The sequence below is a fragment of the Thalassophryne amazonica genome, chromosome 3 (genome assembly GCF_902500255.1).
Source record: "Thalassophryne amazonica chromosome 3, fThaAma1.1, whole genome shotgun sequence".
NCBI classification, from domain to species: domain Eukaryota; kingdom Metazoa; phylum Chordata; class Actinopteri; order Batrachoidiformes; family Batrachoididae; genus Thalassophryne; species Thalassophryne amazonica.
Genome location: NC_047105.1, coordinates 49982115 through 50007697, shown reverse-complemented (window position 1 = coordinate 50007697; position 25583 = coordinate 49982115). Strand labels below are relative to the sequence as shown.

The 25583-nt window shown below is 41.5% G+C and overlaps 1 protein-coding gene across 1 annotated transcript; it reads left to right on the top strand.

Annotated features, from left to right (window-relative positions):
* The first annotated feature begins 1857 nt into the window (after positions 1–1857).
* park7 (parkinson protein 7) lies at positions 1858–24814 on the top strand. The gene is made up of 6 exons (XM_034166221.1): positions 1858–2081; positions 2585–2686; positions 10222–10281; positions 20126–20195; positions 24181–24267; positions 24610–24814. Exons 1-6 carry the CDS (start codon positions 1935–1937, stop codon positions 24768–24770), a joined length of 627 nt encoding a protein of 208 aa, XP_034022112.1. The 5' UTR covers positions 1858–1934; the 3' UTR covers positions 24771–24814.
* The last annotated feature ends 769 nt before the right edge of the window (positions 24815–25583 follow it).

Genomic DNA, 25583 nt, shown 5'->3' with positions numbered 1-25583 from the left:
AAGCTGTACATTTTCCTCTTTTTCCAACTTGTACTGTAAAGTTGTGGACTTTTCTGATCCATTTGTAATCAGCACGCGCAATGTAGAAACTTTTTGTGAAGGCTCTCAGTTGTCCAGGTGGTTTTCATAGTAGAGAAGCTTAAATCTTCGACTGGACTGGGTTGCTTGACGCGAGGACATTTCGCTTCAAATCGCAGAAGCTTCCTCAGCTAAAAGTTGTGCTCTGGTAGTCTGACTTCTGTCTTGACTCTTGTAGAGAGGAATAACAGAAGCCACAAAAGCTGGAGTTTTAAACCTAACCAAAGGGTGCTAACTAGAGCACAATAGGTGCTAATTAGAGCAATTGATTAGTCACTAGCCTATAGCAGTCTGCCTCTTGGTAGGAGGGGTCTGGTTAGGTTTAAAACTCCAGCTTTTTTGGCTTCTGTTATTCTTCTCTACAAGAGTCAAGACAGACGTCAGACTACCAGAGCAAGAATTTTAGCTGAGGAAGCTCCTGCGATTTGAAGCGAAACATCCTCATGTCAAACAACCCAGTCCAGTCGAAGATTCAAGCTTCTCTACCACTGTAGAAACTGTTATAATATGAATGGCAGACGAAGGGCTGAAAGCAGAAAAGTGTCAAATCAGAGCCATTTGTGTCTGATTTAACAGGTGCACGTCAGGCTTCAGGACCAAGTCTGAACACAGATTGAAAAAATAAACGGTCAAGTTTTTAATCATAGAAATGACTCCGGTCCCACTTTCCTCAAATCGGCGAGGGTCAGCGTAATGAACTTTAATTTGTATCTCTGTTACTTTGCACATCCAGACTGCTTGGGATTTTTAATGGAAATACATTGCGATCCAACTTGACATTTTATCTGATATGAGTGAAAATCTATTATACAACATTGCATATATACGGTGTTTATTACCTGGAAAACAATACAAAAACTTTGGGACTTTTTTGTCCACTGACTGTGAATATCCGGGTTATACAATGACGGTTTAGGTGAGTTTTACTGTACATGGGACTGAACATTAAATTTTCTCAAAACTTTGACGATTTAAGTCGGCATCCATCCCACACAGCTGACTTTATTTTCCCAAATTTTTCTTCTGTTCAGATCTGAAGAGAATCTGTACATCTTGAAGCCCTTGTTGTGTCTATTTGTACCTCCAAATCCACAGCAACTCGGCGTTTTCAGCGAATAAATAAATAAAATAGCTGGATTTACATGTAGAAACATTAACAATGAACGCTATTTTAGAACCAAGATGGCTCCGTGAGTCACCTGACCGATTTTTTTTTTAATCATGTCGTCACTCTGTCTATCAAGGCACACTAGTCATATCACCACCTCTGGTTGCCACTCTTCCAAGCAAAGCACTCAACAGCTCACGGCCCGCATCCGCCACCTAGTGGATTAAATAGAAATCGATGGTCAGACGTTACCCGTGTGAAACGCCCTGAGGCAGGTTTGCTGTGATTTGGGGACAGTTGTAATAATTATTAATGTTGGATTATAATCATTTAATGGTAATAATAATACCCAGCTTCAGTTTAAAACATAATCGAAGCAGTTAGTTTAAAGGGAGAGTGACAACATGTTATCAAAAATATGCTGTTTACTTAGAGACAGTAGAAAACTATAGTGACTCAAAAGTTTTTCTTTAACATATATTTGAAATATACACTGTGGCGTTTCCAGCAAGGACATAATAAAGAAAAAGGTTTTCATTTTATTAATGATTGACCAGTTATTAAAGGAGGAAAATCTCCCATTTATTTATTTATTTTATTATTTTTAATTTTTTTGTCGGTCGACTATTTAATTAATGTCTTACTAACGTCTGTTGACATGGAAAAGGCGACACCTGCTCCATAAAAGGGGGATAAACGTACACAACTTGGCAACTTCGCTCCAGTTGCTTTAGCCTGCTAGCTACTGATGTTATACACTTGTGGGCTTTTTGCACTTGACAGGAACATATCTGCAAGATTGAACATGGCAGGCAAGAGGGCGTTAGTCATCCTGTCCAAAGGAGCCGAGGAAATGGAAACTGTTATTCCTGTGGACATCATGCGTAGAGCTGGGGTTTGTTGTCTGTATTTTATTAGCATCCCTTTAGCATTATTACCGCGGTGTAACCTAAACTTAACACTGCTGTGTAATAATGAGCAAAACTGCTGTGTTCACGTATTATCTTACTTTAAACAGGCGCTGCAGGGGATTATGCTTGAATTTTGTGTGTACGCGCGTGCGTTTTTAATAAGCTAGCTCATGTTAGTTTGGAATTCGTTTCCGAAGTATACAGAAGCAACTCGTGCCACTTATTTTATTTATTTATTTTTAACTTTTACACTGGTAACGTGGATTAAGAGACTAAATCGGGTCGTTGGGTTTGTGTGAGTTAATCGGCGACGCTTTCGTGTCCTTAAAAGTGAGTACAGAGTTCACGTTAAATGCCACTGTCTCTCTGCTATTTCATCGCTTTCAAAATACAAGTCTGCACCACACAATGAAATGTCTTGTGTTGCTGTGACAATAAACGCTTTTTGTTTGCTGTTGTTTATCTGTTGCTCTCTACAAACTTGCAGATTGCTGTAACTGTTGCAGGACTGACGGGCAAAGAGCCAGTCCAGTGCAGCCGAAATGTTGTCATTTGTCCTGATGCTAGCCTGGAGGACGCCTGCAAACAGGTTTGGCTTTGCACGTACATTCAGTCCTTTCTCAAGCTTAAGTTTATTGTCCTACATGCAACTAATTACATCAAGAGATGGTGTTTTTGTTCTGTGCAGTATTGACTGCCACTTCTGGAATTGCACTGTGCACTTCCAGTGACAGAATGAAACTCTAATCCTGACCTGCAGAGGAAGTCTGCAAATTACTTTATCTTACAATGTTTAGGATTCGGAGCAGAGTTAGGGTTTCATTTTTTCTGAAATGTTGAAAACATTTGGACATTTTAACAATATTTCCACTTCTTGTGTAGTGTCCAAATTCCAATTTGCACAATGCGTGGAACATCCAATTTGCATGTTGCGTGGGGCATTTTAATCTCAAGGGATAATGGTGCAGAGTATTGAAACGGTACATGATGAACTGTGAAATGCATAACAATCTAAAACATAAAAATTTGAATCCACAAAAGATGTGACTAAAAGTACCTAATAAATGTACTTCTTTCACTCCATTTGAGAATTTCTGAAGGGGTGTACCATGAAATAAAATGAACATACCAAAGCTTTCTTTGTGTGAGCCGACTCGACAAAAATTGTGATCAGTTCTCATTGCGAGCACAGAGGTGGAGTTTGATTTAACACTGGATTTCTGCCTCAGGTTTTGAGCGTGTTCCTGTTGTTGTTGTTTTTGTTTTTTTTTTCTCTTCAGGGCACCATTTGGTTCTTTGAACTCAGAAAAGGACCAGTCACATAATAAATAAATATAAATAAATATATATATATAAATAAATAAATATATATATATATATATATATATTTGTTGGTTTGAATACTCAATGCTCTCTCATTGACCACATTCAAAGCTGTTAAAGTTTAACAGTTAAACTTTAAACCTTAGGCAGCAGATTTGAAAATGACTTAAGAAGTGCATTTAAGTGTGATTATCTCCCACAATGTAGAATAAATGAAAATCAAAGTGAAATCAGTTTTCTAGATTGAATATTATAAATCCTAATACGCTTGATTTTTTTTTCCCAATTACTGTTTATTTTAACAAATTTTTACATTTCAGCAAATCCCAAACTGCAAGTAGCCCACAGTTCTTACACATTACTCATTAAAACACTAGTACAGTCATTCACATGCTTAGTCAGGTTTTAGTTGACTAAAAGTCTGGTTGTTTTAGTCAAAAATAGAAGTCCATGTATTTTTGTCTCATTACAGTCAAGACTGTTTTCATCTTTGATTTAAAAAAAACAATTGCATTATTTCTGATTACCTGTTCAGTCACCTAAAATAACAACTTATTACCTGACAAAATACACTTGTTGGATGATAGGTTTGTGGCAGTTTTCCCAGATATGTTCAGTCTACAAGGCTTCCCGTCAGATGCAATTACACATTTGGTTTTCTTGTCCATCTCATGATATTTAAAATAGGACCAGATACCAAACCTTTTCTTCCACAAGATGTTTGCTCCATGTAGTTTCGTGTTGTAGTCACAAGGTGGCAGCAGTCGTACAGGGAATGCAGCTGTCTGCCTTGATTGCTGCAGCAACATTTTGAATGCAATTGAACGCTTGTAGGTGAAAATAGATGAAAAAATATGCTTTTTTTTATTTCATGCAAAACATTTTAGTCATCTTTCGTCATCAATAATGCATGTTAATATTGTCTTTGTCAAGTGTGTTAGAACACTGACACTGTCACATCATTGTCTTGTAGTCAAGAAAAAAGGTTGTTGAATATATTTAGTCTCATCAGATGAATTAACACTACTGCTCAGACAGTCTCTAAATACTAGGGATTGGTATCATTAAGATTTTAATGGTACTACCACTCTGCGGTACTTTGATGGTGTTCTTATCTACATAAAACAAATTCAGAATAGAAATAATGCTTGTGTGTGTGTATATGTGTGTGTGTGTATATATATATATATATGTATATGTATATATATGTGTGTGTGTGTATGTATGTGTGTATATATATATATTATTTAGCAATTAAGTGCAACCACACCTGAGCATTTAAGTAAGTGTGTGTGTGTGTGTGTGTGTGTGTGTGTGTGTGTGTGTGTGTGAGAGAGATCATTTGGTTTTCTTTTGATTGAAAGAATGAAAAGAACATGCTCATTCTCTCTGTCTGTCTCTCATGCACAGTTAAATGTGTGCATGCACACACGTGGATCTCTGGATCTCAGTTGCACAGACACGTACACTCCCAATGAAGGACACAGAGCCAAGCTTGCTGGTTCAGCAGCAGTAGTGCAGTCACACAAACAAATGCCGATACACAAATGCAAGCAAAAAGGTACAGAATGAAATGGACATGAAGGCAGACAAGGGGAGAGAGACTTTTAAATATATTTCCATAATTTCTCCTATACTGAAAGCAGTCCTGCTAAGGGGAGGAGCTTATCAATACGCCAGTCTTTAATAACTTAGCACCATATATAATAATAGTGTTCTAATTTGTGTTGTGATTTGGTTTGATTTTCCTAGTGTTCCAAATAATCATTCTTACTTTGCTTTATAATTTTATTGATTCTGATTTCACTATGGAAAGCAGTGTTGGTCTGAGGATAAGAGGCTAGTGTATGTCAGTTAACCTCAGAACCAACTGACAGAGGGGACTGGTTTCAGGGCTGACCTCTTGAGTTTTTAGTGATTGAAATTTCAATGAATTTCACTTTCACTGTGAGACAGCAGTGTATCTCTCTCATAGGCAGACAGACAGAGAGAGACTGCTGTCTCAATTTCACTGTGAGACAGCATCAGCTTCAACATTTTGGCTGTTTGGCAAGTTTCTCTGAATGATCTAGCACAGAGGTGCCTGAGTGTTGAGGACTCCAGTGGCTGGAGAAGTACAAGGGCTTGCACTTTACCTGGTTGTAGCAGATAGATTATTTTAGAGATCTAGGGATGGATCCGATGTCTGCCTGGATGGTTGCCATCCAGGACCCAAGCTATTTCCATGGTGTTGTGGATGTGGTAAAATGTGACACCGATGCATGCTCCCATACAGGAGAGTCATGAAGTGTCACTATTTAAAAATCATTTTATGCATTTCATTTATAAAACACTGGAATCCATTGTTACCAGAGGCCAAAATATGACCATTGGGTATTGGGAAGACTTTGCCGCCTGTCTCTGTCCGTCCATCTGTCTGTGCTTGGCATAGGTTCAGTCCTATTACTGCCAGGGTCTTCAAATTCACAAGGAACATTCTTGGGACACAGAGCTTGGACAAGTTCAAAGGTGGCTAACCTTGACCTATTTTAAGAGGTCAAAAGGTCACATTCTGTTTCTTATTTTTATGCTCATACAGCCGAAGGTATTTTAGCATTGTTATATTTATAAATATGCAGCATTTTTTCGTATAAAGTTATTTTTTATGGAAATGTTTTGAGTTTTTTTAAAAACTATTTTGCACACATTCAATAGAAAATTAATTTTACACAGTGTAGAATCTCAAATAGGTTGACACGGTGGCTTAATGGTTAGTGCTGTTGCCTCACAGCAAAAAGGTCGTGAGATTACTTTCCCTCAGCCCTTTCTGTGTGCACGTTGCATTTTCTCCCCATGTTTGCAAGTGGGTGGAAGCTAGAACACCCAGAGAAAACCCACGCAACGACATATTTAGGTTAGGTGGAGTTTAAATTGATCGTAAGTGCAAGAATGAATGTGTTTGTCTATATGTGGCTCTGAGATAGACTGCCTTCCTGTACCCAGTCTCTTGCCCTGTGACTGCACCCCACTACCTTTAATTGTAGTAAGTGATCATAGAGAATTAACAAATTGAAATATACCCTTACTGCATAAAGCTCCGACACCAAGAACTTACAATTCAGAAGAATTTTGTAAAATTGCAGTGCTTTTAACAATTGATTTAAGCTAAAACTCTGAACTCATCCAAGACCAGAGCAGGTTAGGTTTTTAGCCTAAGTTACCACAATGATCTAGCCAGGTTAAAAGAAGGCTACATTCATGTCCCTGAAAACTGTGGCTTTAGGCTTGCATCCATCCATCCATCCGTCTGTATTCAGCATAGGTCCAGTCCTATTACTGCCAGGGTCTTCAAATTCACAGGGAACAATCTTGGGACTCAGACCTTGGAGAAGTTCAAAGATAGCTAACCTTGAAGTATTTTAAGAGGTCAGAAAGTCACTTTCTGTTTCCTGTTTTTATTGACATTTGGCTGATGGTATTTTAGCATTGCATTATATTTTTTATATTCCTTGAAATTTTGTGTATGGCGGGACATCATTAAATAAAACCCTGGAAGTTGTAGACATCAGTGATGCCGGTAACGCACTTTTTTTTAGTAACGAGTAATCTAACGCGTTAATCTTTCCAAATCAGTTATCAGATTAAAGTTACTTCTCCATGTCACTGTGCGTTACTATTATTTTTTTCATTGTGGGTCGATAGCAGCATTAAACTTGGTCCGTGGGCAGGAGGTCGGGGTTCGACGGAACTGCCCACTTTAAGCGAGCTGTGAGCTTTTCATCCGCGTTTTTTTGCAGCTGCTCGACTCGTCCTCACCTCTTAAAGCGCGGTGATCAGCACACCTGCACTGAGCTTTACAAAGACATTTTTATACTTTTTTCCCTCCTTTATTTAGAATTCTGAGCTGAGCCGCTCTGTATCGTCTCGTTAAAAACAGCTGATCCTCCACGACGCGTCAACAACTAACAGTTTTCCACTCAAATGCACCTAAACTCTCTTTCTGAGGACCACATGATGTGAAAACGCAATAAAACTTTCTTACCTGTAAATCTGGTCCTGTTTTCTGCATAAATAAATGTTATCCATTCTTTGTGCTCAAACGCCAAAGCAGGGGCGAATCCAGATGGAATGGGGGCGTGGGGCAAGGATGTGCCCCCCTCCCCCACAACACCCCTAGATTAAAGGTCCAGTTTTGAAGCCGTTTTGTACTACAACTACTAATACTGCTTAAAATAATAATAATTTCGACAAGTAAAATGTTTAGAGAATTTAAATGTTAGAAAAATGTTAGAATTTAATAGTTACATTTATAAACAATGTAGGTTTGAAATTGCAAGTTTTACTGTTACAGTACTGTCAACAGTTAAATATGAGGTCAAGAAAGAGGTCTTTATTTTACTTTTTATAAAACAAGTATTTGTTTTCATTGAAGTCAAGAAAGGGTGACTATAAAGTGAGTTTTGGCAAAACAGGTATCATTGTCATGTTGACATGGGTTGTTGTCGGCAGCTGGGGAAAGTAACTAAAAAAGTAACTAGTAATCTAACTTAGTTACTTTTACAATTGAGTAATCAGTAAAGTAACTAAGTTACTTTTTCAAGGAGTAATCAGTAATCAGTAATTGGATTACTTTTTCAAAGTAACTGTGGCAACACTGGTAGACCATTGTTCAACAATGTTATAATGTACAGAGTCCAGTGTTTGAAGTGGCTTTGTTGTAAAAATGCTGACTGATAGATGGCCCAAAAGCTGATAGGTTGAGGAAATAATGTGCATATCAATTTTGGAATAGACTGTATAAGGCATTTTAAGTTGTTGGGGAAGAAAATGTAATGGATGGACATGTGCAAAGACTGAGCACAATTATATATTCCCCATCTCTCTGAGGCCATGCGGGAAATAAAATGCATTTGCATTTTGCTGTGTTGTGTGCAGGGCTTTCTGTTTAGGCGTTTTGAGAAGTGAGGTGAGTCTTCAGTCTTATTGGAGACTCTTTAAACACAGCATTTATTGAAAGCATTCTGTAAGAAAGGCAGCAGATCTTTTCTGCACTTTGGTCACATGTAGACGGGAGTGGTGGTCCGAGTCTTAACTGCAGTGCTCTCAAATTATTATGACTTTGACACATTGCACATAGTGTAGCCAACTTGGCATTAGGAACAGTGATGGTGTTTTTATTTATTTTATATATATATATATATATATATATATATATATATACAATCGGACAGAATGCTGACCTTAGAAATGATCTACAACCCCAATTCTAATGAAGTTGGGACATTGTGTAAAAATAAAAACAGAATACAATGATTTGCAAGTCCTCTTCAACCTATATTAATTGAATACACCACAAAGAAAAGATATTTAATGTTCAAACTGATAAACTTTATTGTTTTTGTGCAAATATTTGCTCATTTTGAAATGGATTCCTGCAACACGTTTCAAAAGAGCTGGGGGCACTTAAGACAAATTGCACAGCCAGCTCGAAAGTGGTCGCGTGGTCGCGTGCTCAATGTTTTTGTGCTGACAGCATGAATCGCACCACATTTTCTAAGTGTCCAGCAAGCAGTGTTGGATGTTCATGTGTCACCTGGAATTTGGCTGACACCAGCTGCAAGAGGGATTGAATGGGCTCTCACAGGGCACTGTCTCTTTTGGCTGCTGGTGTGCGCGAATAGTTGTAGCGACAGGTTTACGAGGCATTAGAGGCGGCTCCGATTTTTCATGACTGGCATGCAATTCCTCCTTCATGCGCTAATCGGCTTCAATCGTGTTTTGTGTGAAGGGGCCCTAAGCAAATAACTAATAAGATTATTCATTAGCTAATAAGATTCTTTCATTAAGATGTTTGTGTTTGTAGTGTTAGCACTGTCTCATGGTGCAACCACAATTGGTGATGGTCACAATCAGTGATAACATTGTCTTCATGCAAATTGGGCAGTGCAGTCTCGTTTGAGGGTGGGCGCTAAAGGGGTAAAATATGAAGCATATGATGTAGTTTCTCTACTTCCAGGGACAAAAACATGGCACTTTGAGTTTTTGGGCAAACAAAGTGAAAATGCAAAGAAAAAGTGACAATGCGGTGGAAAGTGGACATGTGCTGTGGTTTATTTATGACACAGAGCTCAAACATGTCAAGGTGGTTGTGCAGGTGAGAGACTACAGCTACTCTGGTTAGCTGTGTAAGCTAACGCGTAACAACACGACCTCTCACATTGTCTTCCCTTCTCCACTGGGAACCAAAAAAACTGCAGTTTTCTCGACTGCTGAAAACAAAACAGTACACCATTGTCCTGTGTGAAGTTGTGCTGTGTATATATTGCGCAACAGGACCGGCTGACCCCATAAGTGTTCAAATGACACTGTGCTGCCCTATTAAAAAATAATAATCTCTTGCTTTACTCCTTCACTGGGGATTTAAAAAAAAAAGAGTGAAGGCTTTTTTATTGCATGTACTTTGTCCAAGAATCTTTATCCAAAGGTGATGTCTTGCCAGGTTGGTGTTTCCTTTTTTTTAAGAAGCTGATTCTTCTTCTTTTTTTCTGAACTGTAAGTTTGAATTACATTGATATTGATGGACTGCATGAAAAGGTTCAGAGATTTTTGACATATAAAGACAGGTATTGTGACTTTTGGCAGGTATGTGGTATTTGTAAGCCCTGCTTACTTTCTTGCTTGTTATCAGTGATTCACCTGCTTGTTTAAACTGTAGCCTGAGCTCATGCTTAATGTTTGTCACTCATATTTTGTATTGCACTGTAAATGGCGAAGTCCCATCAAGAAATCTGAACATTTTCAAACTATTATGCTTTCTCCCAGGGCCCATATGATGTGGTACTTCTGCCAGGAGGAATGCCAGGGGCCCAGAATCTAGCAGAGGTGAGAACTGTGTAAAGACTTTTTTTTAAATGTTGATTTATTTTAAGTTGGTGAGAATTGTGAGCTGTCTGTTCAGTAGACATCCTATACATAAGCAATATTTGAGTGGCATGGAAAGAAGATTTTTATTTTAAATATTCTTTCCATGGCACTCAAACATTATTTGTTTTATTTGACACCAAAATGCTTCAATGCCATTTACTTAAAATGAGACTGGCCTTTCTTCTCAGAACAGGAAGCCAAAAGCAGTGGGACAGAGACAGTGCTGTGTCTGCACAGCAGCTGACTTTGCCCCATAGGTGAGCTGCTGACACACCTCTGAGCTCAGCGAGAGCCGCTGAGAAACCATAGAGAAGTGCATGGAACCACACATTTCCTCAATCCAGCAAAAAAAAATTGTCCAGTTCTTTTCTGGACAGGACATTCTTGCTGTCAGCAACAATGCTAATCACTACGCCACTGTGTCACGCTTCACTTATACTGATTCACATTAATAACCATTGTACCATTTTTTTGTTCAGGAACTGTGTTGCAAATGTCACTGCAGTGCTCATGTCATTACACATTTCTGTGCACTGATAAAAGATTAACAGTATGCAAAAATGAATATACCTCTTCTGGTATCACTGAAACTGAATTTTTAGGGCCAGAGTAGGACAAAGTCCTATGAGGACCCTATTGTAATTGTGCTGTTTATTATTATTATTTGTATAGCGCTTTTTGCAGACAGTAGTCACAAAGTGAAGCTGAAACAAATAAGATTTAAGGTGCTTTTAGAAGGCATCCACTGAGGCCAGAGAAACTGCAGGTCTAAAGGAAGTGTGTTCCAGAGGTGGGGTGTGGTGACTTTGAAGGATCGGTCTCGACGAGTTTTAAAGCATGTTCGTGGAGCCATCAGCAGGCTCTGCCCAGACGACCTCAGCTTTCGAGTTGGGCTGTAGGGCTTGATTAAGTAAGTGATGTAGGTAGGGGCCTGACCATGTAAGACTCGAAAGTAAGCACCAAGATTTTAAACTGGACGCGATACACAGCCAGTGGAGAGATTTTAAGACAGGTGTAATATGGGACCTCCTGTTGGTGCTGGTGAAGAGCCTTGCAGCTGAGTTTTGAACATACTGGAGGCGAGCTAACTCATTCTTGTTTAGGCAGGTGTACACTACAGGCTGTTACAGTGGTCTAGCCACGAGGACACAAATGCATGAATAATCATTTCAAGCTCAGTCTTAGACACCATGGGCCTGAGCTTGGCAATATTGCGCAGCTGAAAGAAGTTTGAAAGCAGTTTTTTACCAGCTGCCTTGAAGGGTGTTCTAGTGACATGGCTTCATCAAAGATCTCCCCAAGATTCCTCAGTTTAGTTTTGGCTAAGTGGTTGAGATCACCTAAGTGCTGCTTGAGGGTGGGAATGGCAGCATCTTCAGCAATAATGAATGTCTGTCTGTTTTTCCTGGGTTGAGTTTAAGGCTGTTGCTGTTTAGCCACTGCTTAGTTTGTGTCAAGCAGTTGGTTAAAGAACTGTTTGTGAACTTCAGTAGTTAACCCCATCAACTTCATTCCACTTCTAAAACATGCAGAACAAGTTGGTGAATGTACATGATGATTGCCGTGAAGCTACGAGTAATGGCATGCGTGTGGTGGCGTGCTGAATATTGGTCCTTCGCCATAAAAGTTGTTTTTCCTTTTGATGGCTTTAATTTTGTCATATCATCATGAAAATTGATACACAGGTCAAGCATGACAACCTCTTACAATTCATAGGGGCGGTGTCCATGGGTTGGGGCAAAATGCCTCAATAGCGCCCCCTTGCAACTTTCAAAACCCCTCCCCCATAGGTTTTTTTTTTTTGAGTAGGGAGATGAAAATTGGTACACGTGTGACTTGCATAGACGTACACAAGTCTCTTTCACCATTGGTCTACTCCAAACAGGAAGTTGGCCATTTTGAATTTTTGTGTAATTTTGGAGTGATTTCCACACATTGTATTTGAACAAACTCCTCCTAGGGATTTTGTCCAATGCCGTTCAAATTTGTTTCAGATTATCCACAGACTATACTGATCAAAAGTTATCAAAAGCTTTTTTTCTATGTCAAAGGGCGTGGCCGCTATGGCGCCGCCATTCAGACCCTTTGCAATGGAACATCAAGTCATGATAACTCCTTCATGCTTTGTCTGATTGACTTGAAACTTCACATGTGTGATGACAGTCAGCCCCTGAACGGAAATCTCACTGACCTGGGGAGGTGGTGGCACGGACATGAGGGCCCGTATATGACTACTTGCAGTCCTAGTTATTTTTGGTTTTGCTGAAGTATTTTGAACCAGTTTTAAGAATATTTATTCAGGGTATGTGGGTAAAGAAGGGGTGGGTGGGTGGGTGGGTGTGTGTCTACAGATAAACTAAAAAAAAAAAATTGAATAAGATGAAAGAGTTTAATATTTGTCAGTTTTTTGAGAAAGTGAAAATTTTACATACTCTGGACTAATTACATACAAACTAATATATTTCAAGTATTTTTTAAATTTGAATAATTACAGCTTTAAATTATCTTACAATATTAGCATATTTAATTTCAAGTATGACTAAAAATATTTATGCAGTGTAAGTGCATTGAATCAGTCTGGTTCACTGCATAGCTGCCATCATGGGGAACACTGCTGACTGCCGCAGAAGATACAGACACCCTCCACAAGGCGGGTAAGCCACAGAAGGTCATTGCTGAGAGGGCGAGCTGTGCTGTATCAAAGCATATTCATGACAAGATGAGTGGAAGAGAGAAGTTCTCAAGAAAGATGCGCAAACAGGAATAACTGCAGCCTTGAAGATTGTCAAGCAAAGCAGATTTCAGAACTTGGGGGAGCTTCACAAGGAGTGGACTGAGGCTGGAGTCAGTGCATCAAGAGCCACCAAGCACAGACATGTCCAGGAAATAGGCTACAAGTATCTCATTCTTAGTGTCAGGTGTCTCTCCTCTGGAGCAAAAGAACTGGACCCTCACTCAATGGTCCAAAGTATTCTTTTCAAATGAAAGTAAATTTTGCATTTCATTTGGAAATCAAAGTCCCAGAGTGTGGAGGAAGAAACAAAGCAAAATTGCTTGGACTGTGTCATACAGTAGATCAGCAAGGCTAAGCTAAGACTATTACCGTTTACAAAAGAGTTCTCAAATGTTTAATTCATTGCACATTTGTCTCAGTTATGATAGTCTGATCAGTGGCCAAAAGAAACTGTTTTCTCGAGTGTTGTGCCTTGTAAAATAACTGATAGCTTTTTACTGCTAACACATTGCTTGCATTATAATGATGATGTGATGAAATCACAACCTAGAAATCATCTGGGTTTTTACTTCCCGTGTCGAACGTTTCCAAGTTTTTTGTTTTCCTGGCCCATGTCTGATTTAGTCTATCGTCTGATTTCATGATGTTTGTATTTGTAAAATTGTTTGTAAATCAAGAATAAATTCAAATCGGCCTGGTTTGAGAAAAAAGGACCAAAACGTTTTTTTAATCGTCATTTACAGAGAAAAGTTAACACTCCAGCTATATCTTATTATATCATGTTTTAGAAGTGTTTCTTCTGTTACCTGGGTTTGAAATATTCATGTGGAGGAAAATGCTAAACATTTAACATGCTCATAGAAGTCAAATATTGATGTGAAAACACTTGTCATTTTGCGAGACACTTAAATTGTCCAGTATTCCAGAAATGCTGATGTTTTGTGTTATAAATTTGTGTTGTTGTGTTTCCCATATACTTAAGTGAATAAAAATCCAATTTAAACCGTAGATTGTACATTGTAAAATCAGTGTCCCTGAGAACGAAACGTGATATTGGTGACTTGAACAGTAGGTGCAGCTTTACCTGTATCAAAATGTTTTTTTTGTTTTTTCATATTAAGAAACTATCAGTTGCTTATAAAAACACAAACCGCTGAAGGCAAATGTTTATAGTAGATAAATGTAGTGATAGCACAGTAACAGTCCAATACAAATGGGATTTTATGAAAGCGTAATAACACCATATTCTAATCCATGTAGTAATAATAATAGCTGTTATTTGTCATTGTACATGCATACAGTGAAATTTGTCCTGCATTTAACTCATCCTAATTATAGTTAGACACAATCCAACCACTAGGAGCAGTGGGGAGCCACAGTCTGGCGTCCCAGGACCAACTCCAGATGTACGTAGAGACGCTGTCTTGACCAGGTTCAACGAAAGGAGCAGACCCTAAATAAGCATGTCATAATTAAAACAGTCATAATTATATAGGACTTGTAGTAATGTAATATATGCTTCAAAATTTCAGAATGTTTAGTTTCAGACTAGCCATCTTCATAAAAAATTCTGCAACCCCAATTCCAATGAAGTTGGGATGTTGTGTAAAATGTAAAAAACAGAATACAATGATTTGCAAATCCTCTTCAACCTATATTAAATTGAATACACCATAAAGATGATATTTAATGTTCAAACTGATAAACTTTATTGTTTTTGTGCAAATATTTGCTCATTTTCAAATGGATGCCTGGAACATGTTTCAAAAAAGCTGGGACAGTGGTATGTTTTCCACTGTGTTACATCACCTTTCCTTCTAACAACACTCATTCAAGCATTTGGGAACTGAGGACACTAATTTTTGAAGCTTTGTAGGTGGAATTCTTTCCCATTCTTGCTTGATGTATGACTTCAGTTGTTCAACAGTCCGGGATCTCCATTGTCGTATTTTGCATTTCATAATGCGCCACACATTTTCAGTGGGTGACAGGTCTGGACTGTAGGCAGGCCAGTCTAGTAGTACCCGCACTCTTTTACTACGAAGCCACGCTGTTGTAACACATGCAGAATGTGGCTTGGCATTGTCTTGCTGAAATAAGCGGAGACGCCCCTGAAAAAGACGTTGCTTGGATGGCAGTATGTGTTGCTCCAAAACCTGGATGTACCTTTTACAACTGATGGTGCCATCACAGATGTGTAAGTTGCCCATGCCATGGGCACTAACACACCCCCATACCATCACAGATGCTGGCTTTTGAACTTTACACTGATAATAGTCTGGATGGGCTTTTTGTTTTTGATTGTGGGAGGAAACCGGAGTGCCCGGAGGAAACCTGTACAGACACACGGAGAATGTGCAGACTCCACACAGAAAGGGCGGGAAGCGATCCCACAACTTTCTTGCTGTGAGGCATCAGTGCGAACTACTAACCCACCATGCAGACAGTGTTTTTATAGTTCTGCCATCTTGCCAAAATGGGAAAATATGGTTTTTATGACTAAAATAGGATTGAAAAATAACTCTTTTACCTTATTAATTGTACCAAATTGCATATAATATTTCAAAATTTTCTGGGGGAGGTCCCCCCCCCCCCCCCCCATGGGGTGCTGCAGCCCTAGCATGAAAAATATATGGCGACGACTAGTTGTAATTGTTGACTACGACTAGCTAACATCCGACTATTTGACTATTTTTATTTTTTTTATTAGTCAGTTAGTCGATCAAGTTCAGTTTATCAAGTTCAAGTTCATGAAGAAAGTGCGTGAACCCTGGTAGGTGAATTAGTCAGCACAAACAGATCGTCTATGCCTAGTAAATGATTGCAGGTATTGTCTTCATGCTAATGCTGTTTTTTGTATTCATGATTTTGTGCTTATATTTGTTAAAATAAATGTCACATTTGCATTTCACCATGAAGATCTGAAATTGGCTTAATGCATTCACTGTCAAATTTAGTTGCTGACTATCAGTGACTAATGGAACCTGACGAGTCAACTATCCATCCATTTTCTTCCGCTTTATCCGGAGTCGGGTCACGGGGGCAGCAGCTCAAGCAAAGCCGCCCAGACCTCCCGACCCACACACACCTCTCCCAGCTCCTCCGGGGGAACCCCAAGGCATTCCCAAGCCAGCCGAGAGATGTAGTCCCTCCAGCGTGTCTTGGGTCTTCCCCGGGCCCTCCTCCCAATGGGACATGCCCGGAACACCTCTCCAGCAAGGCGTCCAGGGGGCATCCGGAAAAGGTGCCCTAGCCACCTCAACTGACTCCTTTCGACGTGGAGGAGCAGCGGCTTGACTCCGAGCTCCTCCCGAGTGACCGAGCTCCTCACCCTATCTCTAAGGGAGCGCCCAGCCACCCTGCAGAGGAAACTCATCTCGGCCGCTTGTACTAGCGATCTCGTTCTTTCTGTCATGAGCCAAATCTCATGACCATAGGTGATGATTGGAACGTAGATCGATCGGTAAATCGAGAGCTTTGCCCACCTACTCAGCTCTCTCTTCACTACGACGGTCTGATACAGCGACCGCATCACTGCAGATGCTGCACCGAGCCGTTTATCGATCTCATGCTCCATCCGTCCCTCACTCGTGAACAAGACCCCGAGATACTTAAACTTCTCCACTTGAGACAAGAACACTCCACCGACCTGAAGAGGGCAAAGCACCTTTTTCCGGTCGAGAACCATGGCCTCGGATTTGGAGGTGCTAATTTTCATCCCGGACACTTCACACTCGGCTGCCAACCGCCCCAGTGCACGCTGAAGGTCCTGATTTGACGAAGCAAACAGAACCACATTATCCGCAAACAGCAGAGATGAGATTCTGTGGTTCCCAAACCAGACCCCCTCTACACCCTAGCTGCGCTTAGAAATTCTGTCCATAAAAATAATGAACAGAACCGATGACAAAGGGCAGCCCTGGCGGAGGCCAACGTGCACTGGAAACGGGTTTGACTTACTACTGGCAATGCGAACCAAGCACCTGCTGCGGTCGTACAGGGACCGGATAGCCCTTAGCAAAGGACCCCGGACCCCGTACTCCCGGAGCACTCCCCACAGGGTGCCCCGAGGGACACGATCGAACGCCTTCTCCAGATCCACAAAACACATGTGGACTGGTTGGGCGAACTCCCATGAACCCTCGAGCACCCGATGGAGCGTGTAGAGCTGGTCCAGTGTGCCGCAACCAGGACAAAAACCACACTGCTCCTCCTGAATCCGAGGTTAGACCATTGGTCGAATTCTCCTCTCCAGTACTCTGGAATAGACCTTACCGGGGAGGCTGAGGAGTGTGATCCCCCTATAGTTGGAACACACCCTCCGGTCCCCCTTCTTAAACAGAGGGACCACCACCCCGGTCTGCCAATCCAGAGGCACTGTCCCCGATCCCCACGCGATGTTGCAGAGGCGTGTCAGCCAAGACAGTCCCACAACATCTAGATACTTAAGGAACTCGGGACGGATTTCATCCACCCCAGGAGCCTTGCCACCGAGGAGCTTTCTAACCACCTCGGTGACTTTGGCCTGGGTAATGGATGAGACTACCTCTGAGTCCCCAGTCTCTGCTTCCTCTTTGGAAGACGTGACGATGGGATTGAGAAGATCCTTGAAGTACTCCTTCCACCACCCGACAACATCCCCAGTCAGGGTCAACAGCTCCCCACCCGCATCATAAACAGTGCTGGTGGAGAGCTGAGGCGTCGGACGGTCAGAATCTCTTCGAGGCCGACTGATAGTCCTCCTCCATCCTCCCCGAACTCCTCCCAGACCCGAGTTTTTGCCTCTGCGACCGCACGGGCTGCGGCACGCTTGGCCTGCCGGTAGCTGTCAGGTTCCTCTGGGGTCCCACCTACTAACAAAGATAAGTAGGACACCTTCTTCAGCTTGACGGCATCCCTTACTTCCGGTGTCCACCACCGGGTTCGGGGATTGCAGCCGTGACAGGCACTAGAGACCTTGCGACCACAGCTACGAGCGGCCGCATTGACAATGGAGGTGGAGAACATGGTCCACTCGGACCCCATGTCTCCAACCTCCCCCAGGATCTGGGAGAAGCAGGTGGGAGTTGAAGACCTCGCTGACAGAGGGTTCCGCCAGTCGTTCCCAGCAGACCCTCACGATACGTTTGGGCCTGCCAGGTCTGACCGGCTTCCTCCCCTCCCAGCGGATCCAACTCACCACCAGGTGGTGATCGGTTGACAGCTCTGCCCCTCTCTTCACTCGAATGTCTGAGACACGTGGCCGAAGGTCAGATGATACGACTACAGAGTCGATCATTGACCTCCGGCTCAGGGTGTCCCGGTGCCACGTGCACTTATGGACACCCTTGTGCTCGAACATGGTGTTCGTGATGGACAAACTGTGACTAGCACAGAAGTCCAACAACTGAACACCACTCGGGTTCAGATCGGGGAGGCCGTGCTTCCCGATCACCCCCCTCCAGGTCTCACTGTCGCCGCCCACATGGGCGTTGAAATCCCCCAGGAGAACAATGGAGTCCCCAGTCAGAGCGCTATCTAGTACCCCTCCCAGGGACTCCAGGAAGGTCGGGTACTCTGCACTGCTGCTCGGCCTGTAGGCCGAGACAACAGTGAGAGACCTGTCCCCGACCCGAAGGCGTAGGGACGCGACCCTCTCATTCACCGGAGTGAACTCCAACACATGGCGACTGAGCTGGGGAGCAATAAGCAATTCGAAATGAAAAAATGAAGCGTCCAGCCCCTCTCCAGGAGTTGGGTATCAGAGCCCAAGCTGTGCGTGGAGGTGAGCCCGACTATCTCTAGTCGCTATCTCTCAACCTCCCGCACAAGCTCAGGCTCCTTCCCCCCCAGCGAGGTGACATTCCACGTCTCAACAGCCAGGGGCTGTGAGCATGGACCGGGCCACCCGCCCTCGACCGCCGCCCAATCCTCTCTGCACCCAACCCCCATGGCCCCCTCTGCAGGTGGTGAACCCACAGGAGGGCGGGTCAACTAATGATTTTCATTAGTTGTCCCAACAACTTAATTCAGTTTATTTCATTTATATATCGCCAAATCACAGCAAAGCTGCCTCAAGGTGCTTCATACAAGTAAAGTCTAACCTTACCAACACCCCAGAGCAAGCACACAGGTGACAGTGGTGTGGGGAAAAACTCCTCTGATTTGAGCAAGAAACCTCAAGCAGACCAGACTCAAAGGGGTGACCCTCTGCTTGGTCCATGCTACCGACACAATTGACAATACAAATGTACAGGAAATTTTGGGAGTCCATGCTGGTGCACAGGACGGGGGACCTGCAGAAGAAGACACCCGCTTCCACCTCTGGATGGAGCCATACCTCAAACAGAGAGGGGAAAAAAAAAACAGAATCAGGTTGCAGAAAGATAACAAATAAGGTATAATTTGTCAGCATTAAGCAGCAAGAAAAACAGAAGAAATACTAAGGTGATCGCCGGCCACTAGCCCTAAGCTTCACTAAAAGACCCAGACTTTAGATAAAGTTGAGGCCGTAACCTGCTCTGTTTACTAATAAAATGAATTTAAAAGAGTAGGAAGCATAGTACCTTACTATGCCAATATGCTAGCCATACAAAAGGAAAATAAGTGTGCCTCAAGTCTGGGCTTGAAACAGAATCTGACTGTCCCAACCCTAGGGAACAAAAAAAAAAAAAAAGTTTATTTTTTCCCCAACATCCACTTGCATCACAGTATAATTAATGTGCCAGTCAAATTAATTTTGCTTCTTGTTACATGAAGCATTAGTGCTGTGTATAAAAAAATGCAATTTATAAAATGGTGAGACTTTTATAACTTTTTTTAATTGTTTGCTTTCTTTCTCTTCTTCGTGACATTTTTGGAGAGATGCAGCTGATACGTCGGTGTGACTTGTAGTGTGTGTGTGAAAGAAGAAACGTCTGTATGTGAATCACTGGATTTTTAGCTCGTGTTGAAATGCTGCTGTTCAAGTTTTATTTGGACATGTCAAACATTTTCTTTTAATGATTATAGCATAATTTTGTGTAACCTGAGCTCTCATACAGCCAGTATGTAACCAACTGTGCATCTGGTTTCCATGTTTTCTGACAGTCACCTGCTGTGAAGGAGGTGCTGAAGGAGCAAGACGGCAGAAAAGGTCTGATTGCAGCCATCTGTGCAGGTACAGTTTGGGAAAACAGTCATAATTATATAGGACTGCATCTTGTAGTAATAATATATACTTCAAAATTTCAGAATGTTTAGTTTCAAACTAGCCATCTTCATAAATAATTCCACAAAGACAAGATATTTAATGTTCAAACTGATAACCTTTATTGTTTTTGTGCAAATATTTGCTCATTTTGAAATGGATGCCTGCAACACGTTTCAAAAAAGCTGAGACAGTGGTATGTTTACCACTGTTACATCACCTTTTCTTCTAACGACACTCAATAAGCATTTGATAACTGAGGACACTAATTGTTGAAGCTTTGTAGGTGGAATTCTTTTCCCATTCTTGCTTGATGTACGACTTCAGTTGTTCAACAGTCCGGGGTCTCCTTTGGTGTATTTTGCGCTTCATAATGCACCACACATTTTCAATGGGTGACAGGTCTGGACTGCAGGCAGGCCAGTCTATTAGCCGCACTCTTTAACTACGAAGTCACGCTGTTGTAACACATGCAGAATGTGGCTTGGCAATGTCTTGCTGAAATAAGTAGGGACGTCCCTGAAAAAGACGTTGCTTGGATGGCAGCATGTGTTGCTCCAAAACTTGGATGTACCTTTCAGAACTGATGGTGCCATCACAGATGTGTAAGTTGCCCATGCCATGGGCACTAACACACCCCCATACCATCACAGATGCTGGCTTTTGAACTTTACGCTGATAACGGTCTGGATGGGTTTTTTCCTCTTTTTTGTGTGTGTGTGTGTGTGTGTGTGTTGAACTTGATAAGTGGATGACAGTTAACCCAGAATTGCTTTTAACGCAGTTTTAAATTTAAATTTTTTTTTTTTATATATATACTGCAAAATCACATGTATCATCCCAAGGGGCTTCACAGGGGTACTGTCTAAACCCCCCCCCCCCCCCCCCCCCCCCCCCAGCAAGCACATTGGCAACAGTGTTCTCTTAAAGGGTTTGTCTTTGTCAAAGTCATTGGGTAAAAGGTCAGAATTACTATGTTCAGTCTGATGTCCACCGAACATGGTACACATATGTAGGAGAGTTCTGAAATTGCGCAGTCAGCATCAGATTTACCTAAGGTCAATCATTGGGGTTACTGTCTTTAATTTGGCACACACATAGAGGTGGGTTCTGGAATTGTCCAGATGGGGTCAAACTTTCTTTTTTTTGGCCGACTCCTCCCAGGGTCGACCCCCCCCCCCCCCCCCCCATTAAAAAAAAAAAAAAACCTTGGCATACCAAGTTTGACAGAAAAATTCCTGATTTCTGCCAAACTTGGTATGCCAATGATGGTTGGCATGGAAAGTCAAGGAACTTGATTGTCAACCTGATCTGGATGCAACTCAGGACACAAGGTCAGCCAGAGGTCTATTTTGTCATGGTCATTGGGGTCAAACATCTGATTGCCTTGGCCGTTATTGTATTCAAGCCCATGGGCACCATTGCCTAGTAATAGTTGTATAAAACATAGAATGGTTAATTGTATTTCTACAGCGCTTTTCCATCTCAAGCAGATGTGCATTGCTTTGCAGTTATTCCTCACACTCACCCATTTATGTACACACTGCACAGCTTGGTGATTAAGGACCTTGCCCAAAGGTCCTTAGTGATTTTTCTAGTCTGACGGGGATTTGAACAGAGGATCCTTGTCTCAAGCCCACAAATTTAAACCCTTGGCCATCTAGAACTCCCAACTAAAGAGAAGGCCAGCTTTTTATCTGAAGGAAATGATTCTGCCCTTCCCAAAATTGAAATTAATATTCTTGAACAGAAAGTTGTGGTTTTCTTGTAAAACACAAGGATATGCTTGTAGTAATTAAAAATGTCATAAGTTGTAAACGAAAAATGTACAGGTTTTATTTTTTTACCTTTTTTCGGGACTAAAATGGTAATCTTTCCCTCTGTGATTACACAAAGGCTGACGTTTGACTTGACAGCATCCATGTGCTGCAAGAGGACAATGGAAGGACACTGTGAATGGGGACATGGAAACAGTGTGGCATAGTGGACTGAAATGTGTCCTAGAAAATGACTGCATTCCTCACAGGAATATACATTGTAATGAGCCTACCTACATGAGGGCCACTTGAAAAATTATTCAGCAGCCTGGATGTTTAAAAATAAATAAAAATTTGTTTTACTGGTGCATGGTTGCCTTTATGCACGATTATTTAGTACACATTGGCTAAACGCATGACTGGTGTGGACAGAAAATAGCTGTAGGGTTTGTAGGATTCATTGCTCTGCTCTCCATGTCAGCCTGCCTGTCTGACTCAGACTCTGTCTCTCACAGATTGACATCCTATGGGTGGGGTCTAGCTGTAACAAGAGCATCCTGGCTTTAACTGGTGGTTTGCTTTTCTGACAGAGGAAAGCGTAATCTTTAGACTACATGGGAACACGGCCAAGGAGCAGCATAATCAATAACTTTCTATTTAACAGCGTTTTGGATGAGCTCACTGCGGTGCTTGGGCTTTGCCAGTGTTAATGCAGCAGCAGTCAATGTTTTCATCTGCTCCTTGTTTTCCTCTTTTCAGTGTGCTGCATTGCTTTTCCAAAAAGTATAAAACTACACTGTATGAGCATGTTGTTAGAAACGTTACTTTGAGACCTCTTTCAGAAAAGCTTGTTTCCATGGAATATTTTATAATTAATTTTAATATAAAAGCAAAATCAAATCAATTTTATTTATATAGCACCAAATCACAACAAACAGTTGCCCCAAGGCGCTTTATATTGTAAGGCAAAGCCATACAATAATTACGGAAAAACCCAACGGACAAAACGACCCCCTGTGAGCAAGCACTTGGCGACAGTGGGAAGGAAAAACTCCCTTTTAACAGGAAGAAACCTCCAGCAGAACCAGGCTCAGGGAGGGGCAGTCTTCTGCTGGGACTGGTTGGGGCTGAGGGAGAGAACCAGGAAAAAGACATGCTGTGGAGGGGAGCAGAGATCAATCAATAATGATTAAATGCAGAGTGCATACAGAGCAAAAAAGCTTTAGCAAAAAGGAAAGTTTTAAGCCTAATCTTAAAAGTAGAGAGGGTGTCTGTCTCCCTGATCTGAATTGGGAGCTGGTTCCAGAGGAGAGGAGCCTGAAAGCTGAAGGCTCTGCCTCCCATTCTACTCTTACAAACCCTAGGAACAACAAGTAAGCCTGCAGTCTGAGAGCAAAGCGCTCTATTGGGGTGATATGGTACTATGAAGTCCCTAAGATAAGATGGGACCTGATTATTCAAAACCTTACAAGTAAGAAGAAGAATTTTAAATTCTATTTTAGAATTAACAGGAAGCCAATGAAGAGAGGCCAATATGGGCAACTGCGTTCCCAGTGGTAAATGTGTAATTTTATAAATTAGAACTTCCTTTCTGTACCTGAAAGCTAGAGTGAGCAGGATTTAGGGGTTTTTGAGTGTCAAAAATGGGATATACCATTCATCATCATCTGTTCATTGGCATATAAATTACATGCAACAATGAATTGAAATATTGACTTGTTTTTATAAGCTTAGATTGAAGCCCCCTCATTTAGGCTGCACTGTTGATACAGTAGCGCAAAATGGACATGGTTTTTCCATCCCTTGCATTTTGCAGCGCAGTCAGATGACTGAAGAAAAAGAGAAGAGGAATCAGTTTACAGTCTACTGGTTGCTACTACAGGCTGACAAGTTTGCAAACACAAATTTTGTGAAATGGGAGCATCAGCCATATTGCTTATCAGAAGAAGAAAAGGATGCATAAAAACCTTGTTGCCGAAATAATGAAAATGGTAAAGGGAACCTCACCAGTTGATGAGATTAAATCCTACACACTAGCTTTAAATTTATTCCATTTGGCTGGGAGAATGAGCTTTAACGCTACACCGTTGACCCAACCTGTGCAGCCTTATTAAACTGTTATGATGGACAGACTACACCCAAACAACAGATCCTGTTAAGTGGTCGACTTACACTGAATCAGTGTCGTCTTTCTGTAGGTCCAACTGCTCTTCTGGCTCATGGCATCGGGTACGGCAGCACAGTGACTACACATCCTGCCATGAAGGAAAAGATGATGGCTGGAGGTAAAACTGAATCCCTGCTCACTAAAGTATAGAAAACCAGCTCAAATTAGTGTTTGGCTTTATCTTTTTAATGTAAAACTAATAAATGTAATGATGTGTACAGGCCAGCAGATGGCCTTATAATCGCTTCTTGTTGCGTATGAAAATTCTGTCGGTATGCAGTAGAGAATATGTCATTCAGTTGGAAGTGGGTGGAATAATGTAAAGGAACATAGTAGATCTAGGCCAGTTAACATGGTAACAGATTATTAGTGTCTTTATAGTACAGTGTGATCTATTGTGTAATGGTCTTCCTGTACTTGAGACTCTCACATGGTGATTTTATTGTGCTTTCTTTTTTAGACCACTATAAATATTCAGAGGCTCGAGTACAGAAGGATGGCCATTTCATCACCAGCCGTGGACCAGGAACCTGTTTTGAGTTTGCCCTCACAGTTGTTGAGGAACTTATGGGGCCTGAGGTTGTAGCTCAAGTCAAGACTCCTCTTATTCTGAAGGACTAACATGTTCATTGCACACTCTGTCCCAATAAATGCCTGGAACTACTTGGCTTGAAAAATCACTGACAGTGCTTTTGGCTTTATTCATAACATTCTTAGTCTGCGTTATAATTTGACTTGTTGGGATTCATCAAGTTTCTCATTTCCAGCAGGATGGTAGATTAGAACAGATTGAGTCACTCATTGTTTACATGGACACCAGGCTTTTGTCCTGACGAATTACAATTGTCCTGGCGATTACCTGAGTTGCATATAGAATATTCCATTGGTATTCCCGTTTAGAAGTTACAGGGCATAGACGGATTAATAAATCACACCAACAATTGCATAATGCTGTGAAAACTCTAATAGCATGTTTTGTACATGTCTACAACGTACTTCAATAATGTAACTATGATCTGAATACTCCATGTGCCTCAATTTGTTTATTGCTTACTCAAAATATAAATTTAATCTGAAAATGCTTGTAATATCAGTTACAAACTATACAATTGCTATTTTAACTGTGATTCACCATAAGGCTGTGAACTACAAGAGTGAGCATTGTATAATGCCAGGTTGCAAACCAGGGGTCTGAGACCTCCATAGGAGATTGTCAAAAAATAATAGTTGGTGGTGGGGTGCTTGCTGTAAGGCCCTGTGTTTATATAGCTTTTTTTTTTCTTCTTTTTTTTTTCTTTGTCTTCATCTTCTTGTTATAAAGGAGGATGCAGCACATGTGACTGAGTGTAGCCTCCTCTGGGGGAGGGGCACACAGTGCTCCCCCATGAGGACAGATCACTTTTTCTTGTGTGGCAGCACTTGGGTGAATGTGAG

What these genes read in the sequence shown, in the direction of transcription:
- park7 (XM_034166221.1), top strand. Translation starts at nt 1,935, where the DNA reads ATGTTATACACTTGTGGGCTTTTTGCACTTGACAGGAACATATCTGCA. An exon ending in ACATCATGCGTAGAGCTGGG is followed by an intron (nt 2,082 to 2,584) that starts GTTTGTTGTCTG and finishes ACAAACTTGCAG; the next exon opens with ATTGCTGTAACTGTTGCAGG. An exon ending in GGAAAAGATGATGGCTGGAG is followed by an intron (nt 24,268 to 24,609) that starts GTAAAACTGAAT and finishes TTTCTTTTTTAG; the next exon opens with ACCACTATAAATATTCAGAG.